The 25,407-nt window shown below is 41.7% G+C and overlaps 1 protein-coding gene across 1 annotated transcript in view; it reads right to left on the bottom strand.

The window, feature by feature from the left end:
• ylpm1 (YLP motif containing 1) overlaps positions 1–25,407 on the bottom strand; it is a 52,745-nt gene that overhangs the window by 10,558 nt on the left and 16,780 nt on the right. The window contains exons 6-17 of the mRNA XM_061900448.1: positions 13,991–14,114; positions 13,834–13,930; positions 13,692–13,772; positions 11,301–11,475; positions 5,394–5,581; positions 5,157–5,305; positions 5,022–5,084; positions 4,815–4,934; positions 3,156–3,332; positions 2,997–3,080; positions 2,839–2,922; positions 2,638–2,712 (exon numbers count right to left, since the gene is read on the bottom strand). Of these exons, the coding sequence (XP_061756432.1) occupies positions 2,638–2,712; positions 2,839–2,922; positions 2,997–3,080; positions 3,156–3,332; positions 4,815–4,934; positions 5,022–5,084; positions 5,157–5,305; positions 5,394–5,581; positions 11,301–11,475; positions 13,692–13,772; positions 13,834–13,930; positions 13,991–14,114 (1,417 nt within the window). The remainder of the gene's footprint in view (positions 1–2,637; positions 2,713–2,838; positions 2,923–2,996; positions 3,081–3,155; positions 3,333–4,814; positions 4,935–5,021; positions 5,085–5,156; positions 5,306–5,393; positions 5,582–11,300; positions 11,476–13,691; positions 13,773–13,833; positions 13,931–13,990; positions 14,115–25,407) is intronic.

Raw genomic sequence — 25,407 nt, 5'->3', positions numbered from 1 at the left:
AATGAATGTTTTGTATAAATAATGTAGAATCTGTCGTAATCTGTAACTATTGTAGTTCTTAGCAATTAGAAAAGTGGTTTGTCCTGGGGGTTTTCTGCGTGTTGGTACTTGCAGAGTAATTATATTACCCAGAAGTCTTAGCGGTAGAGTGGAACAATAAACATAAACAAAAGTACTGGCGCAGATAGGAGCAAGTGCAAATATCCTGCAAAGTTGTAAACAAAGAGTTCCTGTGTTGCTGAAAGCTGCTGTATTCCTTAATTATTGAAACATGCAGCAAACATGACATTCTACACTTTGCACGCGATTTCATGCTTGCCGTAACGAAGGATCTTCTTGCGCAGCATGTACTGTCTTTCATGACTGCTTTTTGTATTTGATTACTGAATAAATGTGCAGCACAAAGACACACTCCTCCCTCCTACTCTTATTGCACATCTCTCCTCGCTAAATAATGTCAAAGTTGCAAATTTGGCACACAGAACCCTTCCCCTGCATCCTATTTTCTGGAAAACAGGTCTGTTGTGAAGCAGATTCATGATACATCTGCCACTCTCCCATTTTATAAACACGGGCAAACTCAAAAGCGCCAAATATATATTTGTGTGTTTATTTGTGGGCAACAACAAATGGGAAATACTGACGTGTGTGGGGAGTTCCATATGTCGATGCAGACTGGAGTGGAGAGCACTCTCGCAGGAAGGCAGAGCTTAGCTTGGAGGTGCAAGACATGATAGGGAGGAACTTTGATTTAATAATTTTTTTTTTTCATCATTTTCCTAATTAATTAATTAGCTTGCGGATTAAAATCATATAATCGTGCAGCCCTAACAGGAATGTGGAAAGAAACCACCTCAATGAGCTTCAGTGTATCCCACAAGCAGCAAACCTACAGCAATATTCATAGTCAGGCTGCATTACCATCATCTGTACAGGAATTCCCTGTTAATTGGTTAATACTTTTTGTTGTACCTGGAATAAAATACAAATGACTCCATCCTAACAGCAGAGTATCATGGAAGGTTTCTGTTATTGTGTCACTCTATTCCAATAACCACACCCAATAATTGCATTATTGGCTTGATCAAAACAACATCTGAATTAAAGATCTGGCAGTAGGGCTGGGCGATATTGGCTTTTATCAAAATCGCGATATTTTTATGCCATATTGCGATATACGATATATTTTACGATATTTTGCCTTGGCCTTGAATGAAAACTTGATGCATATAATCACAGAAGTATGATGATTCTATGTGTCTACATTAAAACATTCTTCTTCATACTGCATTAATATATGCTCATTTTAAACTTTCATGCAGAGAGGAAAATCACAACTAAGTCAATTGACCAAAACTGTATTCATTAAATACTCTTCATTCGGGACGGCGTAGCGCAGTGGGAGAGTGGCCGTGCGCAACCCGGGGGACCCGGGTTCAAGTCCCACCTAGTACCAACCTCGTCACGTCCGTTGTGTCCTGAGCAAGACACTTCACCCTTGCTCCTGATGGGTGCTGGTTAGCGCCTAGCATGGCAGCTCCCTCCATCAGTGTGTGAATGTGTGTGTGAATGGGTAAATGTGGAAGTAGTGTCAAAGCGCTTTGAGTACCTTCAAGGTAGAAAAGCGCTATACAAGTACAACCCATTTATTCTCTCACGGGTGACTTTTTAAATGAAAGAACAAGTTAATAATGTTGCTACCTTTTGTAGTAACACTTCTGCTGCATACTTTGCATTGATTGATTGATACTTTTATTAGTAGATTGCTCAGTACAGTACATATTCCGTACAATTGACCACTATATGGTAACACCTGAATAAGTTTTTCAAGTCGGGGTCCACGTTAATCAATTCATGGTACAAATATATACTATCAACATAATACAGTCATCACACAGGTTAATCATCATAGTATATACATTGAACAGCATATTGCTGTTGTCTGCTGAATATCTTCCCACTTGAAGCCAAACCATCGCCAGATGATGGACCCCCTGCTCTTTATGTTGGGCATTTATTGTTCTTCCTCCATTTGTGATAAGTTTCGCACCATCTCTCTCTTGTATCGTCACAAGCTCCGCTCGCTCGACCTGCCTCAGCTAACGTTAGCCATGCTGCTAACTCTCTGATCTGCAAGAGTTCTGACGCTAGACTCGTGAGTATGTGACATATGTAAGAAGGCGGGCTTGTTTTCCGTATCTGTCAGAATGAGAGACGAGGAGTGAGAAACGCCTGTTACCTGTTGTGTGATGCCGGCAGCTAAATGCAACTCGACCTGCCTCAGCTAACGTTAACCATGCTAACGTTAGCTCTCGGCGAGAGAGTGTGACGCTAGATGCGCGACAGTATGTGCGAGGTAAGAAGTCGGGCTTATTTTCCGTCTCTGTGAAAAGGAGACGAGAAGGAGTGCGACACGCCAGTAATGTAATGCACGCAGCTTAAAGCAACGGTGTGTGAACATATAATCGAATATTACGATAGTCATTTTCTATATCGCACAGAGACAAACCTGCGATATATGTTATATATCGCCCAGCCCTATCTGGTAGATTAATAAAATAATGTTATTTACTATTAACAAAGAGAGGTGAATAATTCTATTAACTACAAGAATGCAAAAAGCGCATAATTTCCTACCAGGTCACCCTCTTCTTCCTCCTCTCTCTTGGCTTCTTTTGGCTCATCCTCAGGATTAAAGTCCTCCATTTCCACCTAGTAACAAAGGGTTTTTATATTAGGTTGAGCAATTAGAAAGAACCCATGTTACCAATTATCCTCCCATTTATTTTCCACATTTCTAGTGTAGGCACACTAATAAATCCAAAAGGGAGAATTTACCTCCTCTATAGCAGCATCCTGTAGCAGGGATCGGACATCCAAGCGGACCATGTGACGTGGCGTGGACTCCCAGTTGTTGGATATCTGCATTGAGGACACAACAACCAAACGTAGCCTTTAAACTTTTATTCTCATAAAAGAAACCTAACTTTACAGACCTTGGTTATGTTCTTATGTGAGCGTCCGTGGGCATTTCTCTTTGCACATGTGTGGGTGTCAGCAGTTATTTCAGCAATATAAACCTTTGACAAAACAAAAATATCAACAAACACATAATACAGTGAAATGATTTGCGGCAGCATGTACAAACAACACACCTCAAAACCTTTTGTTTTAGCAGCGCTCCAAAACTGATCAAAATGGTTAACCCTGTCATTAATAGTGTCTATTATGATGAAAGGGAAAAAGCCGTCATCCAGGGTTTTCTTGAAAGTCTTTAGCATGTTGCTTCGGTAGGTATCCTCCATTTCCGGCTCATACTCGTACTCGAGGACCTGAAAACAAGATAGTTTTTTTTTGTTTTTTTTTACAATTGTAACTCATTGTACTGTCTGAATGTAGGAAGACCGTATATAAAAGATGGAATACTTGATTCCTCATATTTTGTTGCCATTATTTTTTAGCTCCTTGATGGATTGTTCATTGATGACCACCGTTTTAAATTTGGCAACATAACGCCTGTTATTTGCTCACTTTGGTTTGGGTGTGTGTGATAGAATATAATTTCATTTGAATAAGGACGATACAGTTCAACATAGTTTCAAAACCATTAAGGAACAAATAAAACTGATTTCCAAAAAGAAAAATATATTTTTTTTCTTCACCTGCTGGTTTGCATGCACTGTATTAACTCGCTAGAGGTGGAACATAGGACTAGGGTTGGGTATCGAGTATCGATTGGAACCGGGACTAACTTTCCGATTCTCCCGGAATCGTTCAAAAGTTTAAATTTCGATTCCTGGTTTCGTTACCCAGTCCGCCGACCGGGAAAAAAAAAAAAGTCCGCCGACCCGGAAAAAGAAGCTGCTGAACACCAACGAAGAAGCGCCCACCGCCGGAAGTGTTAGGGTAGCCGAGCGAGTCAGTCAAGCATGGATAGCGGGCGTCGACGGTCGAAAGTGTGGCTTTATTTTACAAAAAAAAAAGAAATATCGGCGAAATGTAACACGTTCGACAGGACTGTTTCGTGCTTAGGGGGGTGCACGTCGAACATGATGAAGCACCTCCGAGTTCATGGAGTACAAATAAATGCGTGTCCCGTCTTCGACAGGAGACACTATCTGTCCAGAACGCTCACGCATCCTGCCTGAGAAGGCGGATATGGTCATTTTCCTAAACAAGAACTGTCTCTGATTTTATACTGTACCTGCTGCTAATCTGGACTGGGTTTTGTAAGTTGTTTCTTATTGTTTTTTTTGCTTTTCTGCACCAGGTTAGCCCATCAGTGGGAGCACGGTAACATGTTTAAGTACCTGCAGCATCATACACTTGTGTGTGTAAATGTGTTTTCGTGAGGTTTTCAAAAATAAAGCTCTCTTGAGGAAAGTGTACCCCTGTGAAAATGTATTCATAATTTATAATATTTAAATTCAAGTTCATGGATTTGATATTTAAATTCTAGTTGAAAACAGCCCTGTAAGGAATTTATAATAAAGTTCATAAAAAGTTAATAGAATTAAAATTGATGGAGAATGTCAAACTATTTCATTCCGAAAGACTGTAGGTTAGCTAGCTCATTTAAAATATCCAAAACTTTTTTATTTTAAAGAAAGAATCGGAATCGAGAATCGTCAGGAATCGGAATCGAAACAAAGAATCAGAATCGGAATCGTTCGAATTCAAACGATACCCAACCTTACATAGGGTGATTTACAAAATCAGAGTCATATTTGGTTTTACTGTCCCGTAATTTTCGGTCATGCTGTTGGGGACGATATATTGGACTTGCATATGTATAAAGAATAAGGGACACTCACCTTTCTTTTGACCCTTCTACCCGTGTCTGGGTCTTTCTCGACTTTTTCAACCTCGCTCATGAAATAGTCGTCTAAAACCAGAACTCTCGGTGGGGCACCGCCACAGTCCACCTCCTTGTCCTTTGCATTTCAGAAAAGGGTGAAGTAGATTTATTCCTTTCATTTAAGTATTCAGGTATTTCTGTGTCCTAAAGTGGTACTACTAACCCGTATGAGCTTTGCGACATGGCTCTTTCCGCTGCCAGGAATCCCTCTCATAATGATGACAATCTGTCATGACAAAAATGTCAAATGAGCACTAAAATGAAGTGATTCAATACCAAAAAAAGCAAGAGTAAATACCCTCTCTGGCCTGGATTTCCTTCCAGGTTGTTTAAGAATATCATCCACGTTCTTAATTTCAGGCTTCTTTTCGACTTGTGGCAGTGGTTGAGGTGGGGGTGCAAGTGGCACAGTTGGGGGCCCTCTATCCTCCGGGTAACCTCTTCTGTCTATTGGGGGATAGTAATGAGTTTGTGGGATGAAGCAAACAATTAAATTAAATAAATTAAGGAGTAAAATATCTATTTGCAAACATACCGAATGGGGAAGAACCATGGCTATAGCGTTCAGGCCCACGGTCGAGGGTAGAGCGCTCATAGGGAGGTCTATCATAACTGGGCCTGCCAAAAGGGTCTTCTCGATCACGGCTTCCACTTCTGTCTCTCTCGTGAAAGTCACGGTCTCGCTCTCTGTATCCTGGACGAAGATGCTGTGCCAGTGGAGATCTACATGGAAGACAAAGACAAATAGATAGATAGTTAGATGGATAGATGGATAGATAGATAGATAAGTCTTTATTGTCATTGCACAACTACAACAAAACTTTGTTTTCAGCACAAACCCGTTCAAGATTAGACAAACAGTGTACAGGGCTACAGAATAGGAACGCTGATGGGTTGCCACAATTTAACATAATGTCCTTTTTTGCTGCTTCCACACAGAAAACGGTAAGGTGAAATAACTTAGTTAACTGCAGTTCAATAATGCTTGTCTTTCTCTCAGACAGGGCTTTGCTTTCTGTAGCACGCACGCACGCACGCACGCACGCACGCACGCACGCACGCACGCACGCACGCACGCACGCACGCACGCACGCACGCACGCACGCACGCACGCACGCACGCACGCACGCACGCACGCACGCACGCACGCACGCACGCACGCACGCACGCACGCACGCACGCACGCACGCACGCACGCACGCACGCACGCACGCACGCACGCACGCACGCACGCACGCACGCACGCACGCACGCACGCACGCACGCACGCACGCACGCACGCACGCACGCACGCACGCACGCACGCACGCACGCACGCACGCACGCACGCACGCACGCACGCACGCACGCACGCACGCACGCACGCACGCACGCACGCACACACACACACACACACACACACACACACACACACACAGTACAGTGAGCTAACGTTCCGCTAAAAGTTAATTAGCCTTCACCTCAAGGACTGTGAGCGAGCTGAGCTGCCGCTTATGTTTGTAGAACGTCAACGGGCTCATAGTGATGTTACTAGTAGATGACTGGGAGGTGTTTACCGTATTTTTCGGACTATAAGTCACAGTTTTTTTCATAGTTTGGCCGGGGGTGCGACTTATACTTAGGAGCGACTTATGTGTGAAATTATTAACACATTACTGTAAAATATCAAATATTATTATTTAGCTCATTCACGAAAGAGACCAGACGTATAAGGTTTCATTGGATTTAGCAATTAGGAGTGACAGATTGTTTGGTAAACGTAGAGCATGTTGTATATGTTATAGTTATTTGAATGACTCTTACCATAATATGTTACGTTAACATACCAGGCACCTTCTCAGTTGGTTATTTATGCGTCATATAACGTACACTTATTCAGCCTGTTGTTCACTATTCTTTATTTATTTTAAATTGCCTTTCAAATGTCTATTTTTGGTGTTGGGTTTTATCAAATACATTTCCCCCAAAAATGCGACTTGTACTCCAGTGTGACTTATGGTTTTTTTCTTCTTTATTAGGCATTTTCGGCAGGTGCAACTTATACCCCGGAGCAATTTATACTCCGAAAAATACGGTATTATAATTTGGGGAGAGTCCGCTGCATTTTGCTTACCATTCTGCTCACTCCAACTAAGGAGCACTGACTCCATGTGCTCTGAATACGCACTGCTGATTGGCTGTTACATGCACTCTAAAAACGCACTGCTGATTGGCTGTTACATGCTCTCTGAATAGGCACTGCTGATTGGCTGTTACCGCTCTGCGTGTAACCAATCAGATGGTTCTATGAGTGGGACAATGATGGGTGCTGCAGAGACATACTGACAGAGGCAGAACTAAGCGGAGCAGCTTGTTAAGACTTTAGCTTAGGCAGCGGCTCTTTGTTGATTAGGCGGCCGGCTTAACAACAAAGCGCTGTGGGAAACCCTGCATATGACGCACCCAATCTTAGATTACAGCCTCACCTGTAATCACTCATCGATCAATCATTTAATGGGTGTGTAAAAAAAGGACCCCAGCACACCAGACCTTCACAGCAACTGACAATATGGCTAAGACTAACCCTGAGACCAAAGTATCAAGAGGCTGAATGCCAGATCCACTGCTAAGGTGGCAGACACCTTCAATATGTTTCAATGTCAAGGGCAAAAAAATAAGACAAATATTTGAAGACAACTGCTTGGGAGGACCGTTTGTTGGCACAAAAAATTCAAAGCCAGACCCTTTTCCACTGCAGCAGAGCTCCACTAAGCCAGGTCAAGTCTCCGTGTCAACTCCAGTTTGTAGAATTCTGTCTTGAAATGGCCTCCATGGTCGAATCAGTGCACGCAAACAAGAAATAAACAAAAGGCAATTTTAAAAATGTGTGGCATTTGCCAAAGCCCACAGCCTGCTAAAAGGATGGATGCTGGAAAAGTACCAGAAGGTGGATTTCTCAGGTTATTCAAAAGTGGAATCGGAAGTGGGAAAATCTCATCAATTCCCATCCCTACACGGGACTGCAAAATATTTTGCTGTGTTATTTTATAATCAGATCAGATCAGATCAGATAGTACTTTATTTATTCCGTCAGGAGAGTTCCTTCAGGAAAATTACAATTTTCAGCACAATCCCATTCAAGATCAGACAAACATTACAGGGAGACAGAACAGGATCGCTGACGGGTCTGCCGGCTTCCAGCGCCCCTTACAAAAAAGATGACATACAGGTAAACAAGGCGGGGAGGTGGGAGAAAAGAATAGAAGATTAAAATAAAATAAAAAAAAATCTGTCTTAGCCTGGGCCCTGGAGTGGGGGTGCAGACTGAGGCCAAGGGAAAAAACAAAACAAAAAAAACAACAACTCATAGCCATAGTACACATCCCCTCTTACATGTTTTTCTTATTTGTTTTCCTGTTATATCAGGAATGTGGCACGACGCCACAGCATTTTTTTACCGCCACACCTTGAAAATAAGGTGGCTTTTATTTGTACTTGAAAACTAATTATAACATAATGTAGCCTCCAGAACAAAAATCAAAGTCTGACGCTATTTTTAAGTTGTATCACAAATCTTATGATAAACAACGGCACAAGTCCAACAGGTTTTACCTCCCATGAAAACACTTTAATCTCCTTGAGTCTTCGCTTCTCCGCCGGACACACAACAACCCTTCCTCATTCTCCGCCAATCACCTTTCAGACATAGATGGTGTGTTTGTAAACACCAGAAAAACTGACACCAAGTCCAAACCACACAAACATAAAACATTAACATTAGTTGGTCTTTACAGTATGAACTGATATATCCATCCATCCATTTCCTACCGCTTGTCTCTTTCGGGGTCGTGGGGGGCGCTGGAGCCTATCTCAACTGCATTCAGGCCTAAGGCGGAGTACGCCCTGAAGAAGTCGTATATATGGCCTATTTTTGTGCACTATTTACAAGTGATCTACTGAAAACTTGACCACCCAAAAAATACTTTGATCATCAAAAACCACGCTACCGAAACCGAAGGTAAACAAAACGCACGTCATTGTCTGGAGCGTTGTCAGCATTTCTGCGATGTGTATGTGAATTTTATAAATATTGCAGATATACCCGTGGACAGCCATAAACAAAATGTGCAAATATTAAGAGTAAGAGGACAGTTGCAGCATTTAAGAAGAGAAAGTCCAACGAGAGCAACAGCGCAAAGCAAGTGTGACGTCATGCTTGCTTTAGTCTCTTTTGTCAGGGACACAGAGGGAACAAAGTAGAGTCTCTATACATGAGTACATTCTATAATGACACCAGAAGAAGATGCTAGATGTATTTTTTAGCTGTTTTAATTTTTTTTAAAAGTCAATAAAAGTCTGTAAACACTTGAAAATAATTTCAACAAAGCATCTTTTATAACAAGCGGTACCAATTGAAAATATGACATAACGACAAAAAAAATATATGTTAATACTAAATAATAAAAACAGATTTGTTTGTACATTTTTTTTAGCCTTTTTAAAGAAAACCATATCATCATAGCAAATTACTCAATGATGTTATTGTGACCACGCCTATAAAACAACCCCACCACCAAAGGTATTTTGGCAGTTTAGGGGAGACCCTGAATTCTGGGCAGGGTTCTTGAGGGTGCATGGGAGTTTGCCCAACCAGTCTACATGTGCTTTGTGGACTTGGAGAAGGCATTCGACCGTGTCCCTCGGGAAGTCCTGTGGGGAGTACTCAGAGATTATGGGGTATCGGACTGTCTTATTGTGGCGGTTCGCTCCCTGTACGATCAGTGTCAGAGCCTGGTCCGCATTGCCGGTAGTAAGTTGAACACATTTCCAGTGAGGGTTGGACTCCACCAAGGCTGTCCTTTGTCACAGATTCTGTTCATAATTTTTATGGACAAAATTTCTAGGCGCAGTTAAGGCGTTCCGGTTTGGTGGCCGCGGGATTAGGTCTCTGCTTTTTGCAGATGATGTGGTCATTATGGCTTCATCTGGCCGGGATCTTCAGCTCTCACTGGATCAGTTCGCAGCAGAGTGTGAAGCGACCAAAATGAGAATCAGCACCTCCAAGTCAGAGTGCATGGTTCTCGCCCGGAAAAGGGTGGAATGCCATCTCCGGGTTGGGGAGGAGACCCTGCCCCAAGTGGAGGAGTTCAAGTACCTAGGAGTCTTGTTCACAAGTGGGGGGAAAAGTGGATCATGAGATCGACAGGCGGATCGGTGCGGCATCTTCAGTAATGAGGAAGCTGTACCTATCTGTTGTGGTGAAGAAGGAGCTGAGCCGGAATGCAAAGCTCTCAATTTACCGGTTGATCTACGTTCCCATCCTCACCTATGGTCATGAGCTTTGGGTCATGACCGAAAGGATAAGATCACGGGTACAAGCGGCCGAAATGAGTTTCCTCCGCCGTGTGGCGGGGCTCTCCCCTAGAGATAGGGTGAGAAGCTCGGTCATCCGGGAGGAACTCAAAGTAAAGCCGCTGCTCCTCCACATCGAGAGGAGCCAGATGAGGTGGTTCGGGCATCTGGTCAGGATGCCACCCGAACTCCTCTCTAGGGAGGTGTTTAGGGCAGGTCTAACCGGTAGGAGGCCACAGGGAAGACCCAAGACACATTGGGAAGACTATGTCTCCCGGCTGGCCTATTTAAATGGGAAATACTAAACGTTAAAGTTATATCAAACCTTTAACGCAGTGATCACTAGTGCTTAAAACAGCACCAGACAAAGGCATTTTTCTTTGTCAAAGGCAAAATACAGCCCTGAGCGCTATGACAGACGCTATGACAGACGCTATGACAGACGCTCGCTGGCCCACCACTTAGTACCTCGCATAGTTAACGAGCGGGTCATGAAGTCAGTTGAATACAAACTATACTCATCCATCCATTCGCTTGCCCCTTTCGGGGTCACGGGGGGTGCTGGAGTCTTTCCCAGCTGTACTTGGGCGGAAGGCGGGGTACACCCTGGTCAAGTCGCCACCTCATCGCAGGGCCAACACAGACAGACAGACAATATTCACACACTAGGGCAAATTTAGTGTTGCCAATGAACTTATCCCCAGGTGCATATCTTTGGAGGTGGGAGGAAGCCAGAGTACCTGGAGGGAACCCACGCAGTCATGGGGAGAACAGGGAAACTCCACACAGAAAGACCCCGAGCCCGGGGATCGAACCCAGGACCTTGTTATTGTGAGGCACACGCACAAACAACTGTACCACCAAAACAGAACTAATCTTTAGTTTTTAGATGCTTTAACACTGTCAAGTTAAAAACAATGTAAAATAATTTATATTAATAGAGATCACCTCGCCTGACTGACACATACTGATTGTAAGGTAAGGAAAGAGAACCAACCTTTCCTCAGCCTTTAATAGTACGCTTTAATTTATAAAATAAAAGCAAGAACAGTTTTACATAAATGCAGAACACTTCTAAAAACTTGGAAAATAGGGATTGAAGAGGCACTACCTTCCATCTCGCTCTCTTGGTGGATAGCGTTCCCTCCCAAATCTTTCTCTTTCGTATTCAGGTGGAGGTTTTTCTCTGTAGAGCTCTCTTTCTCGGCTGTACTCACGGCGGTCCATGTAAGGGTCCGAGTGTCTGTCATAGTATGGATCCCTGCCATAAGGATCTCGGAAAGGCTCTAGGAGCAGAACACAGCAATACATAAAAGATCTTGTCATAAAATTAAGGTCCCTGCAAAAAATGTATTTTTAATGGGTGTACTTACAGAAGTCTGTTTATAGAAGAACACAGCTTTGTATAAAAGAAGGCTTCGCTATCTCATAATCTCAAAACTATCCAGCTACATATGTGGAAGCAGTAAGTTTGATAATTTTGGTTTTCTTCAGGCTTACCTAGCGTGACATTATGTTAAAAACTGAGTGTAAAATTAAAGCACAGCAGCGTACATAGGTAGCTATGCCTGTATTGCTAATGTTTTGTCCTTTTGTCCCACACCTTAATGTTACATTAAGAGATATATCAATTACGTTGGACAAGTACAAAGTAACAGTGTCTGTAAAAAGTGAACCAAATGCATAACAGTGCTTCTTGGAGCCCCAGATTGTTGAAGACAGGTGTAGGCAAACACAGCTCTATAACATTATAGCTTATTAAAAGCACTCTAAAATTGAGCATTACGGTCAGACTTTGGCTAGATTAAGATTTTGTCCAACATACAGTGGGGCAAAAAAGTATTTAGTCAGCCACCAATTGTGCAAGTTCTCCCACTTAAATTGATGACAGAGGTCTGTAATTTTCATCATTGGTACACTTCAACTAAGAGACAGAATGTGAAAAAAAATAATCCAGGATTTCACATTGTAGGAATTTTAAAGAATTTGTAAATTATGGTGGAAAATAAGTATTTGGTCAATAACAAAAATTCAACTCAATACTTTGTAATATAACCTTTGTTGGCAATAACAAAGGTCAAACGATTACTATAGGTCTTTACCAGGTTTGCACACACAGTAACTGGTATTTCGGCCCATTCCTCTATGCAGATCTTCTCGAGAGCAGTGATGTTTTGGGGCTGTTGCCGAGCAACACAGACTTTCAACTCCCTCCACAGATTTTCTATGGGGTTGAGGTCTTGAGACTGGCTAGGCCACTCCAGGACTTTCAAATGCTTCTTACGGAGCCACTCCTTTGTTGCCCGGGCGGTGTGTTTGGGATCATTGTCATGCTGGAAGACCCAGCCACGTTTCATCTTCAAAGCTGTCACTGATGGAGGAAGGTTTTGGCTCAAAATTTCACGATACATGGCCCCATTCATTCTTTCCTTAACACGGATCAGTCGTTCTGTCCCCTTAACAGACAAACAGCCCCAAAGCATGAGGTTTCCACCCCCATGCTTCACAGTAGGTGTGGTGTTCTTGGGATGCAACTCAGTATTCTTTGTCCTCCAAACACGACGAGTTGAGTTTACACCAAAAAGTTCTATTTTGGTCTCATCTGACCACATGACATTCTCCCAATCCTCTGCTGTATCATCCATGTGCTCTCTGGCAAATTTCAGACTGGCCTGGACATGCACTGGTTTAAGCAGGGGGATACGTCTGGCACTGCAGGATTTGATTCCCTGTTGGCGTAGTGTGTTACTGATGGTAACCTTTGTTACTTTGGTCCCAGCTCTCTGCAGGTCATTCACCAGGTCCCCCCTTGTGGTTCTGGGATTTTTGCTCACCATTCTCATGATCATTTTGACCCCACGGGATGAGATCTTGCGTGGAGCCCCAGATCGAGGGAGATTATCAGTGGTCTTCCATTTTCTGATAATTGCTCCCACAGTTGATTTTTTTCACCACAAGCTGCTTGCCTATTGTAGATTCACTCTTCCCAGTCTGGTGCAGGTCTACAATTCTTTTCCTGGTGTCCTTCGACAGCTCTTTGGTCTTGACCATAGTGGAGTTTGGAGTCTGACTGTTTGAGGCTGTGGACAGGTGTCTGTTATACAGATAACAAGTTCAAACAGGTTCCATTAATACAGGTAACGAGTGGAAGACAGAAGAGCTTCTTAAAGAAGTTACAGGTCTATGAGAGCCAGAGATCTTCCTTGTTTGAAGTGACCAAATACTTATTTTCCATCGTAATTTACAAATAAATTCTTTAAAATTCCTACAATGTGAATTCCTGGATTTTTTTTTCCACATTCTGTCTTTCACAGTTGAAGTGTACCTATGATGAAAATTACAGACCTCTGTCATCATTTTAAGTGGGAAAACTTGCACAATCGTTGGCTGACTAAATACTTTTTTGCCCCACTGTACTTTCAATAGACTACAGTTGAACTTCTGAGACTTATTTGAAATTGTTGGATGAATAATCTATGCATTTTTTTAAGTTTAAACTTACCTTTTTCATATCCCCTGTCTGGGTCAGGCCTCAATACAATTCTCTCGCCGTAAGCTATCCGCTCAACAGTGCCACTGAGCTCTAAAAGCATAAAAAAAGTAAAACACTTACAAATGATAGATTACAGCTTGCACTGACATACCGTGTCCGTGCCCGTATTCCACAGTCTTTGGAATTACTGCAGGTGCAGCAGGATTAGTATCCCAAGATGAAGTTGTCTGACCAGCTGCAGTCATGCCCTATGTTACATTTGTTAAGTGTTACAAAGACAAATGATAATAACGAACAGTAACAATTACCTTTAGAGCATTTCTGACTTCTGGTGGGATCTCCAAACCGAGGAGCCCTGCGGGGAGCTCAGGTAATGTGTTTGCTGGTGCAGGCTGGGATTCAACATCAACAGGCTTGCACTCCTGCAGTTCCCTATAAAGCCAAAAGAACACGGAACTCAATCTACAGAAGGGCTTTTTCAAGAGTACATCAACGTTTCCCCTACACGTAATTGATAGCGGTGTCGGCAGTACGACCGTGGCGTTGCCCGCAACTTGGCTCCAGCGTTTGGCAGCTTAGGCGGTGGCTCTTCCCGTTACGGCACGTGCATTGCACATCAGCCCAACCCACCAAGTACTTAAAGCCAATCCTTGTCCCAAAGTTATAGCTCTGACTTGCCGACTTCGACCTCCCTGCTTTGTTTTAACATGCCATAGGCCAGGGGTGTCAAACTCAAATACAGAGTGGGCCAAAATTTTTAACGGAACAAAGCCGCGGGCCCAGGTTGAACAAATTAACCTTTTAATAGGGACCCAAACAAGTTTTGCATTAAATATTGAACAAGCAAGGCTTATATAACTTTAGTGACATGCAAAATCCAGTTTCAAATAATAATAATAATAATTCAAAAAATATCAATGGCATATCAAATAAAATTTTAATAAAAATTGAATGCCTTTTTTTCTATTTGCAAACTTCTGAGGTAAATATCATTTTTTTTCCAAAGGCTAATATACAATTTGAAAATAAAATAACAATAATGAATGAACCACACATTCAAGCCTTGAAGTAGCAAGAGAAAATGCATGATTGAAACGTTAATTATTGGTCAGTTTGCTGGAAGTTTCCTGGAAGAGTTAGTGCTGCAAGGGGATCTGGTTATTTGTTCTGTTGTGTTACGGTGCGGATGTTCACCCGAAATGTGTTTGTCATTCTTGTTTGGTGTGGGTTCACAGTGTGGCGCATATTTGTAACAGTGCTAAAGTTGTTTATACGGCCATCCTCAGTGTGACCTGTATTGCTGTTGACCAAATATGCCTTGCATTCACTTGTGTGTGTGTGTAAAAGCCACAAATATTATGTAACACGCTGTTAGTATGGAGGAAAAGCGGACGTGACGACAGGTTGTAGAGAACGCTAAAGGCAGTGCCTTAAATGCACTGCCCCCAATAAAGTTGTCCAAGTGGAAATCGGTAGAAATTCGGGAGAATGGTTGCCCCGGGAGATTTTTGGGAGAGGCACTGAACTTCGGGAGTCTACCGGGAAAATTAGGAGGGTTGGCAAGTATGAGTATTAGCGGTGAATGCGGTGTTACAGCGGCACCGACGCTGTAAAACACCGGCGGGCCAGCTCTAATGCTAAATTGATATTGCCTCAAGGGCCAAATTAAATTACACAGCGGGCCAGATTTGGCCCGCGGGCCAGAGTTTGACACCCATGCCATAGGCTGTTCACTTTGAAAACCTGATGGGCATATGTGAGCATACCGCAGTGGCGATTGCTGCAAGACTGCAAGAGAAGCAGAGCTTTCCTTAAAATAGAAGAAAAAGTGGTCAAATATTAATTTCCGTGTTTGCATTTCATTGACAAAATAAGCGTCAAAATGTGTTCAGCTAATTTCCCGACAACTCACAACATTCTTCTCATTCATTCAGGGCATAGAGTGACCAAGCTATACAGTCATTGGATAAATACTGAATGAGAAGTGGGCTCAGCCTCAGTTGGCATGAACGCCAGCACAATTGGATGATTTTTCTGAGGCTGAATCCCTATTTTTGAGAGCAAAATGAGCAAATCAGCGATCTAAAATTATAAACCACTGCCAAAGCATTTTTCAACTTTCCTTCTTCTGTCCCATGTGAATATCGAAGAATTTTACAATGCTGTGAGCAATTTCTTTTTAAAATGTAGCATCTTTATGTATTTTATCGGTTACTGTGTTTGTGTTTAAAGAGGAGCTGAAAATGAGCTCCCTCTACTTCAGAGGTCGGCAACCTTTGCCACTCAAAGAGCCATTTTGACGCGGTTCACAAGATAAAGAAGACAATGGGAGCCGTAACCATTCTCGTGAATATCTGCTGGTGGTCACCCATATAACAGTAATAAGGGCATGCCATGAAGCCATTGACTTTGACGCCTTCTACAACATGTACAGACAGCTTGCCAGTCCAGTAACATGTTGTATGTGGCTTTCACAGATACACGTACGAGATTGCAAGGCATACTGGGTGAGTGATACAGGTTACACTGAAGGTTGTGTTATAAATAACTTTAACACTCTTACTAATATGTGCCACACTGTGAACCCACACCAAACAAGAATGACAAACACATTTCTGGAGGACATTCTCACAGTAACACATTATAAACGCAACATAACAATTACCCGGAATGCCATGCATCTATGATTCTTTCAGGCTATATCAGGGGTCGGTAACCTTTGCCACTCAAAGAGCCATTTTGACACGTTCCACAAAATAAAGAAGACAATGGGAGCCGCAACCATTCTCGCGAATATCTGCTGGTGGTCACCCATATAACAGTAATAAGGGCGTGCCATGAAGCCATTGCCTTTGACGCATTCTACAACATGTACAGACAGCTTGCCAGTCCAGTAACATGTTGTATGTGGCTTCCGCAGATACATGTACGAGATTGCAAGGCATACTGGGTGATACAGGTTACACTGAAGGTTGTGATATAAATAACTTCAACACTCTTACTAATATGTGCCACACTGTGAACCCACACCAAACAAGAATGACAAACACATTTCTGGAGAACATCCTCACAGTAACACATTATAAACGCAACATAACAATTACCCAGAATGCCATGCATCCATTACTCTTTCAGGCTATTTTATACACCCCGCTAGCACCAACCCCCCCCTCCGTGCATCGGTTGAGGTGGGCGGGGTTGGGGGTGCGGGGGTGTATAATATAGCCTGAAAGAGTCATGGATGTATGGCATTCTGGGTAATTGTTATGTTGCGTTTATGTTGTGTTACTGTGAGGATGTTCTCCCGAAATGTGTCTGTCATTCTTGTTTGGCATGGGTTCATAGTCTGACACATATTAGTCAGAGTGTTAAAGTTGTTTATATCACAACCTTCAGTGTACTCTGTATCACCCAGTATGCCTTGCAATCTTGTACGTATGACGATAGAAGCAGCGAAATGCATGCGTCCCATCAGCACGCAGATAGCATTGCGGAAAGGCGGGCGCAATGACATGTTGTAGAGGACGTTAAAAGTAAAGCCATCATGGCACTCCCTCAATATTATTGTCCGAGTGAAAATCGGAGAATGTTGACCCCGCGTGATGTCTGGAAGAGGCTCCGAGATTCAGAATCCCCCCGTAACAATCGGGGGAGTTGGCGATTGTGCAGCTGAGCCACATCCGAGTGGCCAAAGAGCCGCATGCGGCTCCGGAGCCGCGGGTTGCCGATCCCTGCACTACTTCAAAGACCAGCTGCCTTCACTGGTGTACAGCCTGTGTTATATTGTACAATAAGCAACAATTGAAAAGTAAAGCAATACGACATAGAAAAACTAACGTAAATTCCAGGGTATGAGCCCCTACTTTTTGGCTACACTTTGAGCCCTGTGGCTAATTTATGAATTCTTCTTAGCTAACGGCCATAATGTTTTGTGTTCGATAGTTTCATTTAACACAGGCAGACACACTGAAAAGGCAGATTTTTTAATTGTGCTATGACGCCAGCTTTTAGACGAGTTTGCTCACTGCAAGTGCTGCAGTTTAGTGCTTTGAAACGGAAGTACAAGTGATGTTCCGTCTTTTATTTGTTCCTAGCTATTCTACTCGTATTGATTCTTCATTCATCACTCTAAGCAAGCAAGTTGTACAATATAACTAGGGCTGCAACAACTAATCAATTAAAATCGATTATAAAAATAGTTGGCGATTAATTTAGTCATCGATTCGTTGGATGTATGCAATGCGCATGCGCTGAGTTTTTTTTTTCCTTTCTTTCGTAAACCTTTATTTATAAACTGCAACATTTACAAACAGCTAAGAAACAATAATCATAATAAGTACAAAAACAGTACAAAACAGCGCCAGGGCGGCGCTGAGGCTACGCCTCATGAGGTGGCAGTAAGTCAGCCAATGATGTGTGATGTGCAGCTCACGTGACCACGCAGTATCGTTTGTTTGAAGACATTCGAAAAATGGCGGAGGGAAACAGTACGGATAATTCGGCGCAGAAACATCCGGAGGTTAATGCTGCAATGGAGAACGGTCTACGACCTAAGTCGTCAAAAGTGTGGGAATACTTCACTTTATACACTGCAAAGAAGACCGTTTCCTGCGTGGCAAAGAAGTACATCACTTCGGGAGCACCTGAACAGGAAGCATGTGGGAGCAATGGATGAAGGGAAGAACTCACGGTACGTAACTTTTTCAGTCCATAGTCTGAGTACATTGATCCATTGTGTCCGTCTTTGTGTCTTTTAAATATTTTGTTAACGAGGAAATGTTTTTCAGTAAGCGCAGCAGCAACTGTTGTGTACAGGTGCTGGTCATATTATTAGAATATCATTAAAAAGTTTATTTATTTCATTAATTCCATTTAGAAAGTCAAACTTTTAGAATGTATACATTCATTCCAAACAGACTGATACATTTCAAGTGTTTTTTGCAAAAAAAGAGATGATTATAGCTGACAACCAATGAAAACCCTAAATTCAACATCTCAGAAAATTAGAATATGGTGAAAAGGTAAGATATTGAAGACACCTGGTGCCACACTCTAATTAGCTAACTAACTCAAAACACCTGGAAAAGACTTTAAATGGGTCTTTCATTTTGATTCTGTATGACACACAATCATGGGGAAGACTGCTGACTTGACAACTGTCCAAAATATGACCATTGATACTTTAAAGAAGGAGGGCAAGACACAAAAGGTCATTGCCAAAGAGGTTGGATGTTCCCAGAGCTCTGTGTCCAAGCAGATTAATAGAGAGGCGAAGGGAAGACAAAGATGTGGTAGAAAGTGTACAAGCAAGAGGGATAACCACGCCCTGGAGAGGATTGTCAAACAGAACCGATTCAAAAATGTGGGGGAGAGGCACAAAGAGTGGACTGCAGCTGGAGTCAGTGCTTCAAGAACCACCACACACCGACGTATGCAAGATATGAAAAAATGTGCCTTTTACATCAGAAATTATTAAATTAATCAACTGGGTGTGTATTAAGTTACATGTAAATGATGCTACTATGTAAATTCATAATATGGTTTCTCTCATTTCAGAAAGAAACAAGCCAGCATTAGAGACTTGGTACAAAGGAAGGTGTGCACACCACAGCAAGCTGCTGCATTGACTGATACGATCCTGAATATGTTGGTAACTGACATGAGGTTACGATCAATGGTGGAGGATGACAGTTTCAGAAAAATGATTTATGTCCTAAACCAGACATGGGCAAACTACGGCCCGCGGGCCACATACGGCCCGTTAGGCTTTTTAATCCGGCCCGCCGAACTTGTCCAAATTATAGTAAAAACCTCCTTTTTTTCCCCTTTCCCTGCAATGCCCACGTTTCCCCAATAGATGGCGCACTCAAAACACATTGACCGTTGTTGGAGTGGCGCGTATTTCTCTTTATTTCACTTTAATTTTCACTTCGTTTCACATCACCATTAAGCCCTTCTGTAAAAATGAGCGGACCAAAGAGAAGGAAAGTGGACAGCGAATGCCGAGTGTTTAATAAGGAGTGGACAACAAAATACTTCTTCACTGAAGTCCGATCAACAGCTGTATGTCTGATATGCCAAGAAGCTGTTGCGGTTTTCAAAGAGTACAATATCAGCCGTCACTTTGCCACGAAGCATGCAAACTATGCTAGCAAGCAGTCAACACAAGAACGGGCGGCTACTGCGCAGAGGTTGGCAGCTAATTTACAGAGTCAACAGAACTTTTTTCACCGACAAACTGCAATTCAAGAGTCAAGTACCAAGGCAAGTTATTTGCTGGCATTCAAATTAGCAAAGACTAGCAAGCCTTTTTCCGAAGGCGAGTTTTTGAAAGAGTGCATGGTAGAGACAGCAGGTCTCTTGTGTCCGGAGAGCAAAGCCAAGTTTGAAAAAATCAGTTTAGCACGCAGGACAGTGACTCGCCGCGTGGAACTGATTGACGAAGATATAGTCAGCGAGTTAAACAAAAAGGCGGAGTCCTTTAAGTTATATTCACTAGCACTGGATGAAAGTAACAACATAAAAGACACTGCTCAGCTCCTAATTTTTATTCGAGGACAGTTTTGAGATAACGGAGGAGCTTTTGAGCATGGAATCACTGAAAGGGAAAACGCAAGGAGAGGACTTATATGAACAGGTGTCTGCTGTCATCGAGAGAATGAAGCTACCTTGGAGTAAACTTGCCAATGTCACGACGGATGGATCGCCAAATTTAACTGGAAAAAACATCGGGCTGCTAACTCCAGACTTTGATGCACTGGCAAAAAAGGGAGACCAACAACACTGTTCCCACTGAAATGGTGAGTTTTTCTGCTGTGTTATGAAAAAATGCATATGGAAAGTTTAAAAGTGCGTCTTTTAATTAAGAGCAATGCGCATTTACGCACAGCAGAGGTACAGTAGGTTAATTAACACGCCGCACATCGCTCTTAATTTAAATTTTCAGCTTCAGGTAGGATATTTAATACAGCCTATGTCTGTGTGCTTGGCAACGATACACGTGTACTGTTTGCGCGTGAAGACGAGGGCGTCCGTGGCGAGTTTGTAGAGCGCACGGTCAGGACAATCCATCCATGATTTTGCGGAGTTTAACACAAGTAGATATTATTGAGCTTGAGTATTTCGTTGTGTAATAATATGTTTTGAATGTTGAAAGTGATTCCATTTTTCAATAAATGTTGATTTCTTTAACTTTGCACCTTCGATTGAAACTTATTAAAAACAGACGCAATCTTAATAAATCACAGTGCGTATGTTATTTTAATCTATTTACATTTCCTCCTCGCAGTATCTGCGAAATAGTATGTAAATGCCATATCTTGCATATTCCTTGAGACAAATTTATTAACTGATAAGGGCTATTTTTCACATTTGAAAGACAGTTAATAAATTGGGTTGTAGTGTTCTTACTGTGCTATGAGGTTTGCACACACTACATTTAATGCTTTAGTATATCCGGCCCAAACACTCCCTCCAAATGCACCTGGCCCGGCCCCTCTGTCAAATTTTAAAACCCATTGTGGCCCGCGAGTCAAAAAGTTTGCCCACCCCTGTCCTAAACCCTGGTTACACTCTTCCCTCGAGGACCCATTTTACCAAACTGATGGAGAGGAAGTACGAACAGACATTTCATGCTGTAATAAGTGACATAAAAGCCACCCAGAGCAAACTTGCTCTCACTACTGATGTGTGGACAAGTGTAGCCTACCTTGGCAATACATGCCACTACATTGGAGACGAATGGAACATGAAGTCAATCTGCCTTATGACCATGCCACTAGAGGAAATACAGTCAGCATCCAACATTGCAGAATGGTTGGAATAGGTAGTAGCCAGGTTTGAAATTCCCCTAAGCAAAATTATTGCTATTGTGCATGACAATGGTGCACTTTATTAAAAAAAAAAAAATTTTTTGAACACTTGCCTTGTTATGTTTGGCAAGTCGAAAGGACATGGTGCCAGTATGCTTTTTTTTTTTTTTTAAATAAAGTATATGAAAGGATAGAAATGTAGTTTGTCTCTTATCTGATTATTAATCAATTAATCGAAGGAATAATCAACAGATTAATCGGTTATCAAATTAATCGTTAGTTGCAGCCCTAAATATAACTACAATTATTTATACTTACTAAACTGTCTCATGTGTGGTGTCTGTAGGAGTGCTTACACTCATATCTGTATGTGCTAAAGTAATGTAATGAAACTTACATCGTTAGCATTTGCTAATATGTGAACACGTTTACGAGTGTCTGTCTTAGTATTACTAACTTACAATGGCATTCTTTTTTTATTTTTTCAGTTTCATAAATTCCTCAGTAAATTCACCATGTTTAGCTGATTAGAGAGCAAGCTTCCGCAGCTAGTGGGTCCATGAAGATTACTTATTTTTTGTTTGATCAGCTGTTTTACTGCCATGTAAAGGGAAACCGTTTGGAAACAAAATATGTAGATAAAAATATGATATATCAGTATATCATATACTGTACATATAATATGAAAATATTACATATATGTAATATTTTATATTGCTACTACGGTACATTTTTAGTCTACTTTATACCTGCATTATTTTTTCTATCCTTTGGAACTGAGCAACTGTGTGGAATAGGGGTGTAACGGTACACAAAAATTTCGGTTTGGTACGTACCTCGGTTCAGAGGTCACGGTTCAGTTCATTTTCCGTACAGTAAGAATACAACAAAATGTAAATTTTTTGGTTATTTATTTACCAAATTTGTAAACAATGGCATAACATACATATACACACAGGGTCCATTGCCAGGGTTAATATATATATAACATATAAAATAAAAACTAAATAAGGCTCAGAATGGTTTCTTAACAAAACTTTTCTACATATAAAGTGCTTTTTTTGATTGATTGATTGAGACTTTTATTAGTAGATTGCACAGTACAGTACATATTCCGTACAATTGACCACTAAATGCTAACACCCCAATATGTTTTTCAACTTGTTTAAGTCGGGGTCCCCGTTCATCAACACCGCCCGCCGTTTTTTGTAGACATGTTCCATAAATATTGATGTTAAAGATATCTTTTTTTGTGAAGAAATGGTTAGATGATCTCCAGATGCATCTCTATCACAATCCTCAAAGAGGGCACTTTAAGTTGATGATTACTTATATTTGTAGAAATCTTTATTTATAATTTAATCACTTGTTTATTTTTCAACAAGTTTTTAGTTATTTGTATATCTTTCTTTCCAAATAGTTCAAGAAAGACCACTACAAATGAGCAATATTTTGCAATGTTATACAATTTAATAAATCAGAAACTGATGACATAGTGCTTTATTTTACTTCTTTATCTTTTTTTCGACCAAAAATGCTTTGCTGTGATTAGGGGGTACTTGAATTTAAAAAATGTTCATAGGGGGTACACCACGGAAAAAATGTTGAGAACCACTGTGTTATGAGAGTAGCGTGTGTGTGTGGCCCTTTTTTATGTGACGCATGTGACGTCAGTCAGTGTGTGAGCGAGCGAGGTGAGCGACCTTAGCGCGAGTGCGGCTGGTGTTTTGTTGGATTGGCTGTGTGCAAGACTTCAATAAAGCCACAATTTGCAACTAATAGCTGGACTCTTCATTTACCCTGGAGTCCGGAGCTGCGGAGACCCACTGCCGGGTAGAATGAAGGGTTGTGCGGAGTCCGGAGCTGCGGAGACCCACTGCCAGGTAGAATGAAGGGTTGTGCGCACAAGGGATACACTATGGGAGTCGGAAGCAGGAAAGGTGCAACACATGTTTGACGTGTTGTCAGAAGCAGCTGCTGAACAATCTTAGCAAACCTCCGTCCTCCATTGTTGTATCGCGCAGCCAAAGTGTTCCCAAATGGGAGATCTTAACGAGGCAGGAGGGTCTTCCAGCTCTGGCTTTTACATGTTGTCCTAGCATGTTGAACCGAACTGAAACCCCCGTACCGAAACGGTTCGATACAAATACACGTACCGTTACACCCCTAGTGTGGAACAATTTCCCTTACGGATCATAAAGTTTATTTAAGACCAAGTCTAAGTAAGAGGGGTTTTCATTGTTTTGGTTGCTAGAATGGATGTGACGCATAGCGCTAATATTATGAAGCCAGAAGTGTGTGATTGGTCTTAGGTGTCTTGACATGTTTCGACGAAAGCCTCTGATAAAAGTGACTCGAGACCAGTGGCGGGCCGTGCGTTTCCCATCTAGGCCTTCAGTGATGTCCGACTTTAATAACTACCTCTCAAATTACCATTATCTATGTCAACACATGACCATTGCTGGAGAAATTACACAGAAACACATTTATACACTAATGGGCATTGTAAAAAAAAGTGTTATTTTGTGGCACATTTCAAAATCAATAAACCTGCATTAGCAATTACAACATATCTTCAGTAGTACTGTCAAAATAAAAATTGCAGAAAAACATTTTGAACATTAAAAAATAAATAAAATATCCAAACTCACATTTCATCAACAGCTGAGCTAGCTTTCGGGGTTGGCCGACATCGTTTCGCAAGATGTAGTTTCTCTTTAAATATCCCTCTTGAAAATGGTCTTGCAACTAAATACATGTGTTGTCTTGTCTAATCATAAAAGTTGCCGACGAGGCGTGTTGGCTGAGTCCTTAACGTTCACTCCACAGCGTGCTCGTCAATAACATCTAGCTAGCAAGTCTACATTTAACTTAAACAGGGCTGCTGCCCATGCTCTCCGCTACTGTGACATACTTGGTAATGAAGTTCTTATGTTACCTAGCTCATAACATCACTATATATCTGCCTTAGGCCATCTAGAAGGCCTTACTGACAACACGTGATCTGATTGGCTATTGCAACTGTCTATCACTATTTCCCCGTTCACTTGCAGCGCACGGACGCCCGCATTGCTAAATCTGAAGGCTTCTGGCAGATTTGGTACAGGATGGCAACATAAGCTAGCTGAATTCTAATTTAGTAAAAACTCTATAAACTAAAAACAACATTGCTGTAAGGAGCATAATATGACATGAAGTGATTATGAATACTATTAGATGTTTAGGGAAAGTAAATTAAAAATTAAAATTCTCTTGAATTATGATCGTGATTTCTGGTTATGTTCGACCAGCAGAGAAGGCCTTGCTGGCCCTGACGGCACAACACTGCTCTAGACTTCCTGTCTAATGTCATTTTTTCTGCTGAGCTTTTATTTCATCTTACTATAGCAGTTAGAGTAACAATTTACATTTTATGTTACCGATGCACTCAACTTTAATGTAAACAAGGACGTGAAACTCCTCCTTTCTACAAGCGGTAAAGTGATATTGGCTCATGGCGATTGAAGATAAAATAGTCTTATTTTTTCGGGAGAACGACTTGCCATGGCTTTGAATCTTAAATTTCCATAATGTACCCTTTAATTTATGCATTTCTGCCCGCTACTTTCAAGTTTGTGGCTCAACAGTAACTGAACGCAGTACATTACCCTTCACTACGGAATGGACCGAGGGTCAAAAAAAAGTCACGACCCATGCACATTAAAAAAAAATTAGGGCCACTAAAAGAACTTAGTTGACACTAGAGGTGGGAACATTTGGGTACCTCACAATTCGATTACGATTCAGGAGCTACGATTCAACTAGGGCTGGGTGATATAACGATATATCGCGGGTTTGTCTCTGTGCAATATAGAAAATGACTATATTGTAATATTCGAGTATACGTTCTCACGCAGGACTTTTAGCTGCGGGCG

The sequence above is a fragment of the Nerophis ophidion genome, linkage group LG05 (assembly GCF_033978795.1).
Source record: "Nerophis ophidion isolate RoL-2023_Sa linkage group LG05, RoL_Noph_v1.0, whole genome shotgun sequence".
Lineage (NCBI taxonomy): Eukaryota > Metazoa > Chordata > Actinopteri > Syngnathiformes > Syngnathidae > Nerophis > Nerophis ophidion.
Note: the sequence above shows the minus strand (reverse complement) of the source record. Positions and strands in the feature narration are given on the sequence as shown.